This window comes from Medicago sativa, chromosome 7, assembly GCF_051527215.1.
Source record: "Medicago sativa cultivar Bolivia chromosome 7, Bolivia_mono, whole genome shotgun sequence".
Classification (NCBI taxonomy): domain Eukaryota; kingdom Viridiplantae; phylum Streptophyta; class Magnoliopsida; order Fabales; family Fabaceae; genus Medicago; species Medicago sativa.
The window spans coordinates 56,468,949-56,482,309 of record NC_140755.1 but is presented as its reverse complement, the minus strand read 5'-3'; the positions used below and the strand labels follow the sequence as shown (position 1 = coordinate 56,482,309).

The window sequence follows — 13,361 nt, the reverse complement described above, 5'->3', positions numbered from 1 at the left end:
TTTTATGCATTGTTCAACCAACTGAGCTAAGCTCACGAGGACCAAGATATAATTTTAATCTCATTGTCTTTTACATAATTTTATATCTTGAAAAAAATGTTAATCCACAAAGACATGTAGTTCTGTCCAGTTCTGTGCGTGCTACTTGTTTTTGGATTTTAAAATCCAAAGTGGGTTTTGGATTCTAAATTCCGAGGGGTATTTTAGGAAAAAAATTAGGATGCGTGAAAAACGTATAATGTGAGAAAAATAATAGTCGATGCATTATTGCTCAGACAAATAAATATATTAGTGTAGGTTTACAAGGTTAATACTATATTCATCTGTTCTAGTTTTCCACATCACTCAACGTTATTTTAATTTTCCACATCACTCAACGTTATTTTAATTTTAAAAGACAATTCTATCTATTTATTTTAAATAATAAATTCAATTATCATTATACAATTAAAATAAAAATTATTTTAATCATCTAAGATCCAATTATCAATACTATTAAAATATCAACATTAAAAGAATAACAAACATATAAAATCAAGCACGTAGAAAACTAATATACCACAATAGATACATAATAATAACTTATAATTTTTTTGCTTAACTCTTAGTCTCCTACTCACCCTCTCTTATAATTTCAAGCGCCGCAAAACTAAATTCTTTTATTTTGTCATTTGTCTGTTGTCACTAGCATGCAGACATTATATTATGTTATAGTATAGGCATTGGTAAAATGATATTTATAAGAAATGATAATGATATTATACTTGATTCTCATACTCTTGAGAGGAGCACAAGCTAAGACTACACAACAAGTCCAAGAGAGTCCCAGGAAATGACAAGCATCGATACATTAACACAAGTAAAAAAAAAAAATCATCAATAAGAAATGAAAAAGTTGAGAGGATCCACAATCAGTTAAATACAAGAAATCAAATATTTATTTGAAAATCTAAATGACATAAATGTAAATTGAAAAAAAAAAAAAAAAAAGGTCATGCCTTTGAAACCATCAAATCTTATCATTTGCATATGTAGAATCTAATCTATACATGGCAACTATGTAGTAAGCGCCATCAGACACATAAGATTTACATGTTGCAGAGGCCCTTGTCCATGAAGCTAATTTCATTAACATTTGATGCTTGAGATTTACATCTATGGAAGAGACACTTAATCGATAAGATGTTTAGTACTTTCGATTTCTGCTTTCTATATTTTGTAAATTGAAGCTCACATTTTGTGCTATTAAATCCTTTAAACAAGCATCTTCCCAGGTGTGTTGAAAGGCATTCCGGAATAATTGCTCTTTAACTATGGATGATTTTATGTGGTTCACCACCATACTGCCTAGTTCAATCCTAAATAATGGGGGCAGTTGGAAACCATTCTTCATGAACAATTCTTTAGAGAAGAAATGAAAGTGAATGTCATTGATTTGAAAAGGATTCAAATAAGAGACGATGAATCATTAGATGATTATATCATTAGATTCAGATTGATGAAGGCTAGAGATATTTCTAATGCCACTCAAAAAACACATGATTTTGATATAAACAAAGTTGACTAGAATGTTGATATTTTTTTAAAGGATCATAAAATATTGTTATGGCCATAAAATTCCTCCCTTCGAACTAGTTTAAGGAAAAAATATTGTAAATTTTATAATACTTTCGTCCATCACACTAATTCTCGTATTTGTTTCGGGGAGACAATACGAAAAGCAATCGACAATGCAATATGATATTCACGAACTTTGAACATATCCATGATTCATCCTTGATCGATAAGGTATATGCAATAAATCCATTGAAACATAATTTTTACCATCTTCAAGATTCTAAACAATAGTCTATTTATTGAAATAGTTGATAGATTTCTATTCTTAATATAAAAAATCATCGACAACACTAACATATACATTAGCTATAGTTTTGCTATAGTCTAGAGTTCACATGAAATCCAACAAAACTTTTACTCTATTATGATTTCCTTTTTTTTTTTTTTTGCCATAAAAGGTTACAGAATAATACAAAATTTTTAAAATAAGAATGAGCTCTTATGATTGATAAGTTCCTTTATGTTACCTATTCACTAAGGTTTCTAAAAAGACACACAACACTTTGATGTACTTATGAGATATTTACTTATATGCGTTCTTAAAGGACTAACACAACACACTCAAGCACTTAAGAATCATTTAATAAAAAATTAATTTTAGGAAGAGTGTTTACTTCACCGGCAGCTCTAGAAACTAGTTCTAAATATCCTTTGTCTTGCATTAAAACCACTTGTTGTTCATTGTGTACAAAGATAATGTGCATCAATATTGTAAATTCATATGAATTTTTTTAACTTTTGTCAAAAAAAAAATGAATTTTTTTAACTTTGAACAAATCCGTGCTCCATCCTTGACTAAGTATGCATATGCATTAAATGCATTGAAATTTAGATTTTAACTTGTTCAAAATCCAACACTAAATATTATATTTATATATATTGTTGATAGATTTCTATTAAGATTAAAAAAATCAAGGACAAAAATAATATAAATAGTAGCTAGATCTATGCTATAGTCTAGACTTCACATGAAATCCAACAAAACTCTCCTCTTTATTGATTTCCCCTTTATGTCTTGAAAGGTTATAGAATAATGGAAACTTTGTAAAATAAGAACGAATTCTTATGATTGGTAAAAAAACATTACGTGACCTCGTTACTAAGGGTGATAAAAAGACAAACACAAACTATGTACTTAGGATAGATTTGATTATACATTTTTATATGACCTCTTTACTATGTGCACTAAAAGGAGAAACACAACAAATTGATGTACTTACGAGATATTTAATAATGAATATGAATTTAAACTATTTATGTATTTAAGGTAATAATGAGCTTTATAAATTGATAAAACCATAATCTACCACTTCCATGCAAAGGGGAGAAAGTATGGCTAAAATTATCATGTTTGTTTATGTTATGATTATCTTTATTTCTCTATTTGTTGTTGCAATGATCAATATTAAATTACGTATGCCATTCTTTATCCGACTCAAGTTTTCTAAGATACTTTTTACATAATATTTTATCTCATTTCACTAACATCATTTATTCAAATTTTTATCACAGTACCTCGTATATGTTATGAAGACATTGATTGTATAAATTGTCCATGCGAGCCTTTTATGAAACCTAAATGTGGGTTTTTTGATGGACATGGGTGGCGTGGAGAGCAACCAGGCGAGTGTTACTGTATTTGAGTATTGTGCTCGTTAGATTCTACTAGAAAATTCCATGAGTTATCATTTTGTAATTGTTTTGACACATGATAATTTCTATTTTTTGTCATTTTCTTTTTTCATGGACCATATAGTTGTGGTTTTGTACTCTAAGGGTGTGTTTGGATTGAGGTTTTAGTAGGGGAAGGGAGGGGAGGGTTTGTTTTTCTTTTTTAAATTACGGACTATATAACATGTTTCTCTAAAATAAATTAAGTGTGATTGACGTATTATATATGTTAACTCTTCAAAAAATATTTTATAATGTCTGTAATTTAAAAATGAAATCTAAACCCTCCCCTCCCCTCCTAAACCCTCCATACAAACACACCCTAAGATGATTTTAATGAAATGAAATGAGATTTGATGGCAACACTAAAATGTTCATAACTTTCTAATCTGAAATTCAAAATTGATTCCATTTGTTGCTGACAATCATAGAAATAAGAACTATCAGTTTGTTTCCTCTTCATTGTTCAGAATTATTTATTTGGTAAGATACGGAAACCGTTGTTATTATTCCTTATTCATTGTTTGAGGACATTCATCTCTTGATCATTAATAATCGCGGTTTATTTGAAGACGTATAATCCATGTAGGAATTATCTGTTTGGGCAAGCAGAGCAGCTTCGACAAGAGGAAGTTAAGCAAGCGAAGCTTTAGTGCAACAGAGTTCCAAATACATTTGACATTAATGGCAAACAAGGTAGTTTTAGTGTTACTAGTAAGATAATCGTGACTTCGCACAGATACCTGTTCGTGTAGGTTATTTATTTCAATTTCATATTTTGTTTAGAAAGGTCCCAACTTTTGGTAGATAACATATTGTCAGTATACGTGTTGTGAATCACTCCAACAAGCTTTAACTTTTTGCTTTGGGTTTATTTTTTTCTCATTTTTTTACTTAAATTTATATAGATTCAAATTGTGAAACCATAGTTCACTTTACATTTCAAAATCCTCTATTGAGTAAGAAATTCAACGATTACACAGAGAGGAAATCACGGCCAAAGAGAGAGTGAGTTAGCGTTCCCGTTTACATTTCTTAATTATACTACTAAATTAAATCATTTTTTTTAAGTTCAATAATGTTTGCTGTATTGTAATTGGATGGGTTAAGAATGACATGTTGGTTAAGAGTTCACACAAGAATTTCTCCTTGTGACCAAACCAACCTAAGGTCCTCTATTGAACCAAAAGTGAACTCGAAAAACCCTCTACATGAGGATATCATACGCCAATGATGCAAAGTTTTCCAGATATTTGACAACTTCAAGGAGTCCTCTTTTATTGTATACGACTTGTCACACTTGTTAAGAACCAACCGTCCTTAAAGTTTCCATTGAGAATCAGCCAAACCCTGTTGTTAGCCTATATTTTTAAAAGTATACATTTCGACAGGCAAATTGGTCATCAAGACCAAGAAATTCTCTAAGTACAAATTGAAGGGTAAAACATCCGACTGAAAAGGTTCGACGGACTATAGGATTTGGTTGGGAGAAATTCAAATCCTCACTGAAGAGGCAAGATCAAAGGTTGAGACACGTGGGAAACAAGTTGAAGCTGTCGAAGAAATGCAGTATAGGGATGTTGGCTTGTTAGTTATTTTTCTTATGTATATATAGTAGTTTTTTCTAGGAAAAACAAATCACAAATCACTCTTACAAAATTCTAAAAACTTAAAGTACCCAACGCTGAGAGAAAAGAGTCATAGAATATATGGAAAGATTTGTTGAACCATTTACATTTCAATGCAATGCAATTACTTTTTCTTTAAGTTTTCTTTGCTTTTAAAAACTGTAAGTATTTTGATGTTTAAAGTTTTGTTATTTTTTGTCGAAAGGCAATTATTCTCATAGCAAAACAGTTTTCTTCATCTTATTCATAAGCAAACTCATGAATATGATGAACATTCATACATTTTATAAAAAAAATCTTTGCACAACATGTTTTTCGGATTTCTAGTTGATCCTGCAAGTAACTTTTAAAATTAGTCTTATTTGTTTACCAAAAACACCGATAAACACATGCTTATACACATGTTGAATTTTCTTAGTGTCTCCCTTAATCACCATAGTAGGAAGGTATTCATGTTGTACTGCAATTGCATTTGAAACAATATGAGCAAAAGATTTGTCATTTGTTGGCACTATGGATGAAAGATCTGAAAGTGCGATGCATGACCATGGTAATTGTTGTGAATTCGATGAAAAATCACACCAATAAAATATTTGATGTGTGGACCAAAAGGATGAAAAATAGCACTCAAAATCGGGCCCCGGACAACACCATTTGGCCACCGATTTTGACAGATTCAAAACTCCAATTTTGAGTCACTTTCACAACAATTTCCACCTTGACTCTAAATTAGTGATGATGCAAATTTAACATCAAAAACCATGTTGCTCTTACCCTTGCTCCCCACTACACCATGTAGCTCCACAAGTTTCCACCCAACCTCTTCAACCATCGGAATGTCTTCCGCCTTCTTGAAGATTCTTGCATCCAGCTACACTAGGAATTTTAGGTAGCTCCACAAGTTTACACGTTAACCTCTTCAGCAATCGGAACGCCATCCTCCTTCTCGAAGATCCTTGCATCCAGCTACACTAGGAATTTTAGGTAGTTCACAAGTCTACACCATGCCTCTTCAGCCCCCGAAATGATCAAATTCGTCCTCCTGAAGATTCACTTGCTTCCAATTACCCTTGGTCTTTTAATGTAATCCCACAATCCATGCTATACATTCTTCAACCTCCGGAATGCCTTCCGTCTTCATGAATAATTCCCTTGCTCACAACTAGAGCATAGCACCCAAGTTCCTCCATAGTCGTACCATTCCTAGTGTGTTCAACTCCACCTCAAGTTGAGTTTTCTCTACCTCAACTAGCAAATGCGTACATCCCATTATGTCTTCCACCTTGAAACTCCACCTCAAAAGGTAGACCAGAAGTATTCTTACCACCGCCTCTCCAGGCTGACCATGAGTATTCTTACCACCGCCTTTCCAGGATGATGTTGAGAACGTCTCTCTATACGAACACCGCTCTACAAGGCATCACTCCCAAGGTGAGAAACATCACCTTCTTCATTCTCCAAACAACACACCACCAAAGCACACGCATCCTCATAACCCTCAGAGACAATTTGTGCGGAGTTACCTTTAATCTCTGGACAATCCTTCTTGAAGTGACCCATCATGTTACAGTTAAAGCATTTAAACCTTGACTTGTTACCACTCTTTCCCCGGTTACCTCTACCTCCACCATTCCATCTTGAAACACTTAGGCCTTCACCGTTTTCATCAGTTCTCAAGTCCTTGGACTTGGTCAACTCCTTGGTTCTCAAAGCCGCTTTAACTTCTTCCAAGGTAACAGTGCCTTCTTTGCCATAGAGCATGGTATCTTTGAAAGATTCAAAAGATCTCAGTAGGACACACAACAACAGTATAACTTTATCTTCATCCTCAAGATTCACCTCAATATTCTCCAAGTCATGAAGGATTTTGAGTTGCTCCATGATGGCCTTTAACTCCACCATCTTGAATGAGTAGAGTTGTTGCTTTAAGAATTGTCGATGAGCCAAAAATTTTGTCATATACAAAGACTCTAACTTTGACCACATCGATGCCACAGTTGGTTTCTTAGCTACATCTCTCAAAACTTTATCCCCAAGGCACAAGACAATGACACTCCTGGCCTTGTCCACCATCTTGGTCTTCTCCGCTCGTGACATGTGAGCGGTAACGTACCTTCACCCTTCAAAGCTTTCTCAGATTTTTGATGTATTAACATTGCTTCCATCTTTACCTTCCATAACCCAAAATCGTTATCTCCGGTAAATTTCTCAATATCCCACTTCGAACTCATGGTACTTGATTATCCTTTTATCCTTTCCCCACGGTGGGCGCCAATTGTTGTGAAAAATCACACCAATAAAATACTTAATGTGTGTAGCAAAATAATCAAGCAACCAATATCAACGTGGGAACAATTATAAACACAAGAAAAAGTAGAAAACAACGAGAGAAAGAAAGAGAGAACACACGAAGTTTGTTTACCCACAAAACTCCTTCTTCAATCGACACACCTTGTTGGCTCCATTTGTGAGACTAAAGCCAGGTGGAATCTCCATATACACCTCCTTATCTAAGTCAACATGCAAGAACTCATTTTTAACATCAAATTTTTGTAATTCCCGTCTACGTGAAGCATCAGTTCAAGAGATAATAAGATCTCAACAATATTCATCATTTCCAAAAATTCAAATGTCTCCTTATAATCAATGTCATACATTGGAGTATAACCTTTCGCCTTGTAAAGATCAAGAGTTTCATTTGATTTGTGCTTTACAGTATAGATCAATCTACACCCAACTGGTTTTTTGCCTTCTTATGTAACATCCCATTATTTTATAAACATTATACATGTCCTTTTAGTAATTTTCTTGATTTATTTCTATTATAATCATTAAATAATATATTTTGTTATATTTATTTTTAGATGATTTATTTTATTTTATTTTTGGACAAATATTTGAAAATCAAAACAGAGTGTAAAGACTTTCTCCCCTTTCTCTCCACCCTCTAACCTAAACTAAGTTCTCCACTCACCACCATCACTTTATTTTAAGACCCAAACTTTTTCGATGTAGCCCTGAATCACGGTGGTGCGTAATTCCCTGAAGGCTGCACCATCGTCAAACCCCAACGGTGGTCTTTTTGGACACGTTAGGGTATGCTCCGGTCAATGCCGCCTCTTTCCACACCGATGGTGATTGGTTCTCTTATATACCTTCAGCCGCTGTTGATCCTTAGTGAGCAGCATAGTCGTCCTCATGGTTGTTACTGTATAGCGTTCATCTCATGGATTGGTGATTGATGGGTGTTTCGGTTTTGACAACGTGGAATTGGATCTTTTCTAATGTGAGATTTGGGTCCGGTTCTTAAAGACTTTTCTCGGTTCGTCTAACTGGTGTTCTCATCTTGCTTTGGTTTTCTGATTCTAACCCAGATCTGTTGAGATCTGCAGGATTCAAAGATTATGAGTTTGCTTCCACCATGACGCACGGAGTAATCGGGAATGGTCTTAAATCTGTCTCAATACTTCGTAATTGAACTCAGACAAATTGGTTATTGCTTAACGTCCAGTTTCACTGTGTGTTGTGTGCTTTATGTAACGACGTCGTGTTCTACTAGAATTGTTTTAGATAGTCTGGTTCAAAAAGACAATTACAGCTTAATGTTGTTTTGCAGGAAGTTGATGGATCTTGGATCGCTTCTGCGTTGGAAGACGGGTTATGCGCCAATTTAGATTCTCCATTCACTATGTTTGATTTGGACAATGGGGCTCAAAAGGGTTGTTTAGCTTGCTGCCATTTGTTGCAAGGAGTTGACAGTACATGAACTCGCTTCTATGTTGACGAACGGTCCAATCACCGCCATGAAGACCTTTTATTAGTTATAGGATTAATTAGAGGATGATCCACTTGTGTTGTTTTAATTTTTTTGTTTTTCCCATTTGTGGTCGACCTACACTTTTGTGTGGATTTATTTGGTTAGGTTTATGTCGTCCCATTTTTTTTATGTATTTCCCCCCTTTTTGTAATAATATATATGGGCATAAATGATTAGAGTTTAATTGTGACACTGATGGTCGGATTAGGCAAGTGTACCAAATCATTTACCAAGTAATAAAGTGATAGGTAGAGTATCATATCCATAAGGATTGTAGTTTCAACCAAACAATTTGTGTTACTTATTTGGGAACAAAACAAAAATAAAAGAGATAAGGGTTTAAAGTTTTGCAATTTAATCCGTTTGCAACATAGCAAAGTTCACCTATTTTGATTACAAAATGTTAGTGGCGGTTATGATTCTTTAAATCCCCTCTATTTATTTGTTATAATTAAATAACAATCAAGTCAAGTTCAGTGTTCTAAGTAGACTATCTAAGTGATGAGTTCGTTGGGACGTTTTACCTAATCAGCTGTCTAGTTGCAACTGTTGGTCACACGGTGATCCTTACGTGTTGGGTCTTACTCAAAGATGTAGGTCTATCCCTCCTCCTGTCGAGTTGAACCTGCTGCCATATCAGTGTGTACCTTACCAAGGTGAAAGGAGATTGGAGTAACTGGGCTGATTTAAGATGTGAAGCCACCTGTTTCCTTGATTACTATCTAGTTACTACTTGATTTCAAGAGATATATATCAATATTAGGTATATCAACTCCCTAAGTACTTACTATCAGGGTATGCTCGTTTTTAGTTTGTTTCTTTAGTTACTAATTAATTACTTCCTGATTAAACAGATGTACATCAATATTAGGTATGTCATCTCCCTAAGTGTCTAATTCAGGGTTATGCTTAATAGGAGACAAATCTTATGCCCTACAGTAAAACTAAATAGCGAATAGAAAATAACTAAATAAATGACTTTAAATTAAATAATTATCCAACAAAAAAAAATAGAGGTTCATCTTAGAACCCTAGCCTAAAAAGATTTAGTTACTCATGGTAACTAAAGACAAATTACAAAAGAAATAAAACATACCATAGAAAAACCTTGAGTGAGGAGAGAGACTCCTCCCTTTACGCTCATAGTGCTTGCCTTCCTCTTGAACCGCTCCGTTCTAAATGAGAAATTGTGAATGAGGAATGCGGTATATATATAGGGAGAGTTTTTACCTGAACTTGAGCTAAAATATCGGGCTTTCTTCACCAAAAAGTCACAAAATAGCGCCTTGGCTCGCAAGGAACAGGCGCCAGCCACCTAGAACCACGTGTGAGGCCCATGTGAGTGGTGGTTTAGGCGCTAGACGCCTACTTTCATGCGCCAGGTGCCCTAGTGTAGTGTTCCTAGGCGTCTGGCCCCCCACTCTATGCATTGGGAGCATATGAGTGTCTTCCGGTGCTGAAAACGTCTGTTTCTTCGCCTTTTTGGGTGTTTGCTTCTATGTAAGACGTCTTGGAACTTGGAAACAAAATTCTTCATCTATAAAGTCTTATGAGGCCTCTTGAATCTTGCTTCTTCATCTTCCCATGGACTTCACAAATATTCAGATGTCTTGATTTCCCGATATGCATGATTTCTTCGTGAATTACAACAAAACACCTTAAAATTGCTATGTTTTGTGAAGAATATAATTACAGACTCAAATATAGGAAACATTACAAATGTCCCAAAATCATAAGCAATTCCACTAATACTCTTCTATTCTGTTTGTAAAACCTACTCAAAATGACTGAAAAACATATTAAGAATAACATAAGATGACAGGTCATCAGACACCTTATATTCTCTTAACATCATTATGCTCTTAATTTAGGAAAGAAAAAAAAAACAAGTACTGATATTATCTCACTTCAAGTGAAGCTACTTGTTCGAAATTGAAGCCTTTGACCAGAATAAAATTTAGAGGAATGTTGTTTGAACAACCCTTTGTTGGGACAACTTGTTAGATAACTAAAATATACAAAACAAAATTATACAAAAAACAAAGTAATAGAGAGAAAGTAAAAACACAATGTGAGTATGAGAAAGAAAGTTGGCATAAAAGTTATTAAAAAATAGGTGTTCAAATATCAATTCTCTAAAATTTAAATGAAAATGGGTTGATCTACTTGATTCACCTAATCCCTTAGTTATTCATGCCTGTCAACATTATTCTAGCTTTACTACTCTTTTGTATGTTACCACCTCTTAATCGCAATGCATTAGAATAACCATGCGTTTTGCTCCTAAAGATCATGAACATGAACATCACTCCATTGAATGTCATTCAATCACCGAATCTGTTTGGTCTCAAGAAATCATGAACATCACTCCATTTTAAATGCCTTGACAAAAAATATAAAGAATATTTGATACTCATTACTCTCCTCCTCCATGCGTTTTCTCCCTCTCTCTCCAAATATAAAGAAATCATGAACATCACTCCATATTTGCACATTTCAATTATCTCTAAATGTGTATGACTAAAATAAACTAGCATGGACACCCGTGCCAAGCACGGGATAGAATTTCGTCATACTTAAGAGATATGATATTGTGATGTAATAAATGTAAGTTCAAGTTCAACATTGAATAAGAGAGTTCAAGTTACATAACAAATAAGTGAAAAAACTCATACTTAAGTTTTAATGTTTTGGATGAAGATGTGGAATCATTCTCGCTTGTGTGGTTGCTCTTTCTCAAATGTGTCAATACAAACCAGTGTTGGCTTCCTCAAAAGGTCCAACATGTGTGTGATATCCCACTTTAACATTGTGGGACAGTGGGAGTGGTTCTTGGTGGTGGATCACAAATAAAAAGAGTCTGACACTTAATGGATAGATGTTAATGTGCAAAGTGAGTTAAAGTTCCAATGTATGCAAAAGTAGATGTTCACAAACATATAAGTAAGGCGACTCATATACCTAATGTCTTAAGTAAGGTGAAGATGTGATGTCGGTCTCAATTGTGTGGTTGCTCTTAGCCTAATATGATTATGCAACCCAATGTAGTTTTTTTCCTTATCGTTTCTCATGTTCAAATTTCGTTTTCTTGTTCTTTCTTTTTCTAACTTACTTTCTCTCTTCTCAAGAAATAAATGAACAAAAAAAACCCTCTATGAAAATGTTACAAACCCACCTTTTTTACTGTGTCATGCCTCCATCTGACTTTACTTGGTTATGTCACCAAACCACAAACGCAAAGAGTCCCACACAAATGAGAAATATGTTATATCAATTGTGATTTACAGTTTTACATTGGATGCAAAAGTAAATGTTGAGATGCATTTAATTATATTTAATCATATCCTACAATCTTGAGATGCAAGAGTAAACCAAACCACATTGGATGCAAGATGCAATTGTGATTAATTGCCTTGACAAAAAATATAAAGAATATCTGATACTCATTACTCTCCTCCTCCATGCGTTTTCTTCCTCTCTCTCCAATTTCACATTTCAATTACAATTATCTCTAAATGTGTATGACTTAAATAAATACTCTCTAATTGTTTTTATGCAACGAGTTAAGTATCGGAGTTCTTGCTCTAACTCTCTCTTTCCTTCTCTCTTATGAACCATCACCAAAATCCTATTTTCTCTTTTTCTTTTATTGAAATAAGTGATTTTCACATCTATTTTGTTTTTTCTTTTGTAATTTTGTCGTCTTGGTGCGATGTGAAGGTGAGAAAAACACAAGAAGAGGGGGTTGAATTGTGTTAGCTTTTTCTTCGTTTTCTCCTACTGAAGTCACTGTTCAGAAGCAGATAGAATTCAACTTCTGAAGTGATGATCAGAATCTAAATGCAGCGGATAAAATAGAGAAAGAAAGAGAGAGAGGGGGAGAGAGAGAGAGAGAGAGAGAGAGAGAGAGAGAAGAAAGACACAAAGCAATTATACAGGTTCCCTCCACAAACCGGAAGTAGTCCTGTCCCCCTTGCACTTCCAAGGAGAGTTCATTAAAATGTAATATCTGATTACAATTGCTCACTGCTAAAACTAGCAAGAGACTTCAAACTACTCAACCACAACTGCAAGAGATTTCCTATGCTCAAGAACAAAATCAAGAGACTTCCTATGCTGAAGCACACAAGCAAGAGACTTATATTCAAACAGAAATACAAAGAAATTTGTTTGAGGTTGAACACTTGATATACAATCAGGGGTGTTCACAATACAAATCAGATACAGACTCTTAAGACTCTACAATTTCTAAGATATGAAAGTTGTTAAGAATTTCTAAGTGAACTTTGATGTGGAACAATTTCAGCATAGTTTTGGCACTAGTAAATTGTTGTAAGAGTCTTGCGATTCTTCAAGTCTTCACTCCTTTATATAGAGGTGTGAGAGAGACGTTGTTGATTTCCAGCACATCAAAAAGAGTCGTTTGAAGCTTGATCAAATCACCAATGATCTTTTGCCTGATTTGGTTATTGTCCTCTGAAGGATCAATTTCAAATCCATTCCACGCCTTGAAGAACACTGGTGCAAGCATAGCTGTTGTTCTTGTCCTATTGCAGACACAAAGTAGAGTAGTGGAGGTAGTGGTTGTACACTTCGTACAAATGTCCTTTCTCAACTCTTTCCAACGA

The 13,361-nt window shown here is 34.3% G+C and overlaps 1 protein-coding gene across 6 annotated transcripts; it reads left to right on the top strand.

The window, feature by feature from the left end:
- The first annotated feature begins 2,062 nt into the window (after window positions 1–2,062).
- Window positions 2,063–8,989, top strand: LOC146906955 (uncharacterized). Of its 6 annotated transcripts, none has more exons than XM_085726967.1 (4): window positions 2,063–2,689; window positions 3,130–3,240; window positions 3,878–3,984; window positions 8,533–8,989. In XM_085726967.1, exons 1-4 carry the CDS (start codon window positions 2,683–2,685, stop codon window positions 8,680–8,682), a joined length of 375 nt encoding a protein of 124 aa, XP_085583093.1. In that variant the 5' UTR covers window positions 2,063–2,682; the 3' UTR covers window positions 8,683–8,989. The 6 variants fall into 6 exon arrangements, 3 of the variants coding, with proteins under 3 accessions (XP_085583093.1, XP_085583091.1, XP_085583092.1); XR_015019259.1 differs by lacking the exons at window positions 2,063–2,689; window positions 8,533–8,989 and adding exons at window positions 2,891–3,031; window positions 4,680–5,055; XM_085726965.1 differs by lacking the exon at window positions 2,063–2,689 and adding an exon at window positions 2,891–3,031 and having other exon boundaries at window positions 8,533–8,979.
- The last annotated feature ends 4,372 nt before the right edge of the window (window positions 8,990–13,361 follow it).

What these genes read in the sequence shown, in the direction of transcription:
- LOC146906955 (XM_085726965.1), top strand. Translation starts at nt 2,932, where the DNA reads ATGCAAAGGGGAGAAAGTATGGCTAAAATTATCATGTTTGTTTATGTT. An exon ending in AATGATCAATATTAAATTAC is followed by an intron (nt 3,032 to 3,129) that starts GTATGCCATTCT and finishes TTTTTATCACAG; the next exon opens with TACCTCGTATATGTTATGAA. An exon ending in TGACATTAATGGCAAACAAG is followed by an intron (nt 3,985 to 8,532) that starts GTAGTTTTAGTG and finishes GTTGTTTTGCAG; the next exon opens with GAAGTTGATGGATCTTGGAT.